General features: G+C 40.1%; 1 protein-coding gene across 1 annotated transcript; it reads right to left on the bottom strand.

Annotated features, from left to right (window-relative positions):
* Window positions 1–1,170: 1,170 nt before the first annotated feature.
* On the bottom strand, window positions 1,171–6,539 carry las1l (LAS1 like ribosome biogenesis factor). The gene is given in 15 exon segments (XM_024012988.2): window positions 1,171–1,312; window positions 1,445–1,595; window positions 1,710–2,041; window positions 2,160–2,180; window positions 2,182–2,305; window positions 2,391–2,597; window positions 2,762–2,847; window positions 2,977–3,086; window positions 3,516–3,562; window positions 3,653–3,820; window positions 4,005–4,086; window positions 4,253–4,322; window positions 5,846–5,971; window positions 6,176–6,330; window positions 6,451–6,539. Coding segments are annotated over 15 exon segments (1,779 nt in total). The 5' UTR covers window positions 6,460–6,539; the 3' UTR covers window positions 1,171–1,221.
* Window positions 6,540–7,161: the final 622 nt, after the last annotated feature.

Here is a 7,161-nt window from a genome sequence, read left to right on the forward strand (position 1 = left end):
CTCTCACCAATGGCACTTGATCTAGCCTTAAGTATTTTAAAGCATGTGAGAGAATATTGGTTTAAATTCTATTGTTTCAAATGAGAAATTGTATTTTTGCTGTGAGCCTTTGTAATTACATTGAATTTACAAGATAGGCCTGTTTGCGATGACTGACTGATTTCAGTCTGATATTGGTGGTCTGAGCAACTTGCAGTTGATTTTGTTGGAATTGAACACAGCAGATAGATGTTTGAAAAACTAGATATTTCCAATGTGTAGATTAACCTTGAATTGTGTTCTAAATATATCAGCTTACCTGAAATGGTAGATTCTCATACACCCACAATATAAATTCTCAGGTACTATGAGATTTACAGCAAAAACAATATTGATGTGTGCTATTATGAATGATAAATGCGCTTACAAAGTCAAATTTGTGAATTAGTGCAGCTCTCATGTCCTAAAGTTAAATTGAACTGTCTTGTATTGTGGTTTTGCAATGTAAAAGGGTTAAGAGTGAGTTGACAACTAGGCCGTGTGTTATGAGCTGCAGTAGTTTGTTCTATTCTATGTTGAATTAAATGCATTGCTTTTAAAATTGTTTTAAGTGACAAAACAATTACCAAAAGACAAAACATGAACTCTTTGGGTCTGTTGGCTCAAACAAAATGTAAGTCTCAATGACGAAGTGTTTGTTTCCTCAAATAAAGCAAGACTATGTTTATACAGTGTTATTTTGTTGGCCGTGTCAAGTGTTCTCTTTCAGATGTCCAACGGAATTTTGATATTCTACAGCAGTCCCCCATCCAAGGGCCAGCAGAGGGGTTCAGATGGCTGCTGAAACTAGTCACCTTTGTAATAAGAACTTGTAAGTAAGAATTTAAATGGTACTGTGTCCTGTGCATGTGACAAACTTTGATTTGATTTATTTGTGCCACACACTAGATTTCCAGAACACTGTTCTGACTGACTATAAATTCATAAGAATTAGCCAATTGTAATTGGCATAACAGGGATTCAGGAACCTTCTGTTTGCAAGTAAGATGGAATTTAATATTTAAATCAAAAGAACGTGATACAATGTCTTGGGTACTCTTAAGTAATTTTATTTGCCACGTGCCTTTGCTGGAAGAAAAATAAAATAAATGCTTTTGGCATGTCAGAGAAACAATACAATGTGTTTGCAGATGAAGATCAATGACAGTGAAGGCCTTCATTTTACAGTATTGGCATATTTGTTTAAAACAGTTGCAGGCCAGCTTTCAATTTGCTGATGTCATTGTGTGTCCAGAGAAGCCCATCCGTGGTGACTCTGTGTGGCATTGAGACACTGGAGAGATTAAGAGAAACATTACTGATCAGATTAAGTATAATTGCTTAGTGATGGTTGATCTTACTTACTCATACTTTTATTTCTATGGATGCCTACAGATATATAGTATAACTTTATTTTGTTTCTTACCCTGCATGCGCATTGTGCTGAGTGGCATTCTCCATTTCCACCTGCTGGTCAAACACCATAATGGTAGAGAAGTTATCTACCATTAGGCAGGAAGGGTCCTCTGTCTGGCCTGGAACTTTCCCAAGAGGATAGTTCTTCCACTGGACTTTGTCTAAACAGGTGAGAAAACAAACCTATTTAGATAAAATGTTATATTCTAATGAAATATTGTGGAATCAGATGATCAGATTCATGTTCTGCAAATTGGCATGAGAACTGAACTGACCTGTGCAAACTTGCCAGGGAGAACCCCTGAGTTCTGCGGCCCTCTCGGCCAGGACATCTGGGCTTAGGTGCTCTTGGAAGTCCTCGGTCCTCTCTGGCAGGGCCTTGCGTGAGTCAGACACGGTTCCTGGGTGCATCATGTAGACCTGGCGTCTGGACTGCACCCGCAGCCTCTCATGCAGGCTCTCCAGGGTGTAGATACCGCTAGGCTGGCCTGAGTGCTCCATGGGAGGATCACACCCTGAGTCTGCCCCCTGAGTGTAGATACTGCTCAGTCTGAGTAGCTTCTGTCGGGTGTCCAAGGGCATCGGATGTTCCATGTCCTCCAGGATCCTAAAAGTTCAAACAGTAAGTCATTTTCAAACATAATGGCAGAAAATATTTTTCATAAGCTGGTACAGCGCAGTAGAGAATACAATAAGTGATGTGTGTACATAATTAAGTCAGTTGCTGCTGGAGCAGGTGAGGCATGGCCACACGGAGCGTTCAGACATGCTGCAAGGAGTTGCTGCCACCTCAGCTGGATGCGTTTCATAAAGATCTTGTCCTTCAGTCTGGCTTTCCTCTGGATTTTCGATTCATAATGGTATTCATTCTCTGTAGAAACAAAATTAATCCACATCAGTAAATCCAGCACAGTTTTGTATTTACATTGAGTTATTGGGGTAGAAAATGATCGTACTGTTGGAGTTGCAGAGGATGACCTCAGAAATCCACCCAGCGATGTAGAATGATCTGTGTTTCTGGTCGTCTTCAGAGAGCTGCTGCAGCTCCACAAACAGTTTCTCCAGGAGGAGATGAATGAAGAGCTGAGAGTTGAGATCCTTCAGGAGGGGCAGCCAGAAACGCAGGACAACTCGAGGAAGGTGGGGAGCAGTGGGGTCTGCATCTTCAAAAACAAAGGCATTCTAGTCACTCAGGGAAGTGTATGGCTTACAGTATTTTTAACATGTTCCCAGTCTTACGACATCTGTTAATAAAATCAACATGGGATTTACACACACTTATTTTAAGAAATGTATTGGGAGGAAATCTACCTAATCCCAGTCATACCTGAGTTGTCGACACTAAGTGACACCAGTTGTTCAATGGTTGGAACCATGAATCCATCCTCAATCAATGCATCTGTTAGTATTTCACTATATGGGAAAAAGAACAATGAGGGCCCGGAGCGTTGCTATTTAAATAACGTTATTCTTGTGGAATACAATCGGATGCAGTTTGTGGATTTGACAATCACTGCAATACCAATAAATGTGTTAACTGACCTAGACTCTAGGGCAAAGTGCTTGATCTGGGCAAGGATCCAGCTCATGTCTGCAGAGGGTTCTGGCCACAAGCTCACCTGTTTGTCCTCCTCTAGAAATCCTTCAAACGTCTAAACAAAAGAAAAGAGTAATGACCACCATACGCTATAAACATTTCTGGCAGTAGAGAAAACCCAATCACTCAAGAGTGATGTCAATAACAAAATGCCTATCTTGAGAGGCCCTCATTTATAGATGGAAGAGGAGATGCTGTGCAGACTAGAGAACAGACGTCTTCACCCTCTAATATAGTGGGTTGAGTTGAGTGGGCAAGTCTCACAATCATAGGAAAATTATTACGTGGTTATAAATTGTGATTAAATGTTCTTTCTTGGACTTCCCACAACCATATCGTCCTTGATGTTGATTATGCACGATTCACATACATTTCTGACGTACATGGCATACAGTGCAAATAAACCTAACAATCCTGCTGTTAAGGGATTTCACAAATCAATATAAAAATGTAACAAACAAACGGCAAAGGGTAATGCAAATACCTGAAACTGCTCCTTTTCAAAAGATATCAATAACTCTCGTGCCTTCTCTGAAAAAAAAAAAAGCTGTTTTAAAAACCGTTTGAAAATGTAACTCGGTAATAAGCGGCGCCTAATGTGTTCAAATGTTTCCAACTTACTGTAGGATTCAATTTCTTTTTGTCTGGTGATGAGCTCATCCTCCTGTCTCTGAAGCTCCTCTTCTCCATCCTCCCCCTCTGACTGGGAGTCCCAGTTCTCAGCCAGCCCACTGCCCAGCTGCCTGGACCAGTACTCCTGCTGAAGCCACTCCAGCACAAACTTACAACCTGCAACATAGAAAAGACATCAACACAACTAAGAGTAAGATCACTGCAGAAAGTCCAAAGTCAAATGGAAAGTAGGAATGATATCATATTGTTATTGAGGATGATGAGGATAAAAACCCATGGTCTCGGAGATTATGAAATTCTTAAGAGAAAAATAAATCTGTTTGTTCATGATCATGCTCACCCTTGCGACACCATTTCAAGGTAGGGAGCTTGCGGTGGGTAATGTCATGTCTGAGGTTTACAATCCACTCAGGGATCTTCAACTATTAAAAAAGCCATTGGAATAATAAATACATGTTTTTATTATATCACCTGTATAGTGAGGTCCCCCAGATGACATGATAATTTCATGTGTAGTGAGCAGAGGAAAATGTAATATTAGATTTATTAATCATGATGCAGGAATTACATATTTTTTCAATTACTCACATTGCTGGCTAGCCTTCTGAGGGGACGAGCAATTTTCCCCTGCTGACGCTCTGTGATTAAGTTGACAAACCTATTGAGAAAAATATCAATCAAGCCAATAGAGGAATCAATAAAACACGTTTTTTATTTTATACACAGTACCAGTCAAAAGTTTGGACACCTACTCATTCAAGGGTTTTTCTTTATTTTTACTATTTTCTACATTGTAGAATAATAGTGAAGACATAAACACTATGAAATAACACATGGAATCATGTAACCAAAAAAGTGTTAAACAAGATTCTTCAAAGTAGCCACCCTTTGCCTTTGACAGCTTTGCACACGCTTGGTATTCTCTCAACCAGCTTCACGAGGTAGTCAACTGGAATGCATTTCAATTAACAGGTGTGCCTTGAATTTCTTTCCTCAATGCGTTTGAGGGAAACAGTTGTGTTGAGACGAGGTAAGGGTGGTATACAGAAGATAGCCCTATTTGGTAAAAGACCAAGTCCATATTATGGCAAGAACAGCTCAAATAAGCAAAGAAAAATGACAGTCCATCATTACTTTAAGGCATGAAGGTCAGTCAATCCGGAAAATGTTAAGAACTTTTAAAGTTTCTTCAAGTGCAGTCGCAAAAACAATCAAGCGCTATGATAAATGGTTCTCATGACCGCCACAGGAAAGGAAGACCCAGAGTTACCTCTGCTGCAGAGGATATTCATTAGAGTTAACTGCACCTCAGATTGCAGACCAAATAAATGATTCACATGGTTCAAGTAACAGACATCTCAACATCAGCTGTTCAGAGACTGCGTGAAATCAGGCCTTCATGGTCGAATTGCTGCAAAAGAAACCACTACTAAAGAACACCAATAAGAATAAGAGACTTGGTTGGGCCAAGAAACACGAGCAATGGACATTAGACCGGTGGAAAGTCCAAATTTTAGATTTTTGGTTCCAACCGCTGTCTGTGAGACTGCAGGCGAACCACAGCATTCTGCAGCGATATGCCATCCCAACTGGTTTGCACTTACTGGGACTATCATTTGTTTTTCACCAGGACAATGACCCAACACACCTCCAGGCTGTGTAAGGGCTATTTGACCAAGAAGGAGAGTGATGGAGGGCTGCATCAGATGACCTGGCCTCCACAATCACCCAACCTCAACCCAATCGAGATGGTTTGGGATGAGTTGGACCGCAGAGTGAAGGAAAAGCAGCCAACAAGTGCTCAGCATTTGCGTGAACTCCTTCAGGACTGTTGGAAAAGCATTCCTCGTGAAGCTGGTTGAGAAAATGCCAAGAGTATGCAAAGCTGTCAAGGCAAAGGGTGGCTACTTTGAACAATCTAAAATCTATTTTGATTTGTTTAACACTTTTTTGGCTACCACAATTCCATGTGTTTTATTTCATAGTTGATGTCTTCACTATTATTCTAAAATGTAGAACATAGTAAAAATAAAAACCCTGGAATGAGTAGGTGTCCAACTGTTGACTGGCACTGTATATACACACATCATTGATTGCAACAGTATGCTGCCACATGAGAAAATGTAACAATGGACCTGACTCGTATGAGGACATTTAAACATGAAAAAAAGCGATTCCAACCTCATGAGTGCTGTTCCATAAAGCAAGACCAGGTCGTCAGCGTCAAGTTTTCCTGATCTGTCAAGTATTTGACATCTGACCAGGTCTGCTGTGCTTTCTACAGCGATGGGAGTGTTGTGGGCAAATCTGAAAAAATAAATCAAATTATGTGAATATTTTTCATCCAGGAACGCCTTTGTCCACCAGAAAACAGCAGTGGTGGGTTGGACACGAACTAACGTTAGCTACAAGCTAAGCTAACACCAACTATTCTGCAATTATCTAGCTAACAAAATAGTAATTATGCAACAGGAAAACATTATCTGAAGATCAAATACGTGTATGCCTTACCTGCCCTTCCATGCCGATATTCGGTGTAATGCATACTTTTGTAAAGCACAATCCTTTGAGTACAGATACTCGAGCACCTGGTCCCATTCTGCTTTGTTGATCCATGCAACTACATGGCCCTTTTTCTCTGTTGTTTTTTTCTTCATATTTACCAGCTAAAGAAACGACAGTAAGACAATTAGAGACAAACAGTTTTTACCTAGTTGATTTAGCTCTAATGCAAAACATGTAGCTAGTTAGGCTAACCAAAATGGAATGTTCCAATGCTAACCTACCAACACCATCCACAGACTAGAGTGGGGTCGGTTAAATGCAACACCAAGAAACGGATACCGCGCAGAAATGTTCCGCTATTGCACCCGCCAAATTATAATGCTATAAATAGAAAAAACAACGAAATAATAAGCAAATAGTTCATAGTTAACAGTTAACAGTTGACATCTAGTCTGCCATTCAATCATACAATTATAGTGTGTAATGTATTGTCATAGGCTCCTTTTGGGTGTTGCGCATGAATGTAGGCTAAAGCCTTACTCAAAGATGGCTTCCCCCCCTCTTGTAGGCCCGCAGATAAAATAAAAACAAAAAATAACATTTTGTGTGGAACTCAGTCGGGGTCTCTACTTACTGATGAGAGGTAGAATGTGCAATTTCGAAATTTGGTTGTGCATCAGCAGTTTTTCTCTCATGTCAGTCACTGGCAGTCACTCAATTAGCCCATGTCAGCAAAACATTTTTAGATAGGTAAATTCGTCTAGCCAGCTATCTAAACTTGAACTTGTAGTAATCATGGTCAAATTACCGACCAGGGGGCCCTCATTGATTTTGTTTGTCACTCACTCAGATCCATATTAAAAACGGCAAACATGTCTCTCCAACCTATGGCAAAATTACTAGAATTGCATGGAATTAGTTATAGAATTGCAAAATCTTCCCTCTGCCTCGTGGCAATATGTGTAGAATTGCAGCATATTTTATTTAAAACT

Source organism: Salvelinus sp. IW2-2015, linkage group LG20, assembly GCF_002910315.2.
Source record: "Salvelinus sp. IW2-2015 linkage group LG20, ASM291031v2, whole genome shotgun sequence".
In the NCBI taxonomy this organism is placed as follows: Eukaryota; Metazoa; Chordata; class Actinopteri; order Salmoniformes; family Salmonidae; genus Salvelinus; species Salvelinus sp. IW2-2015.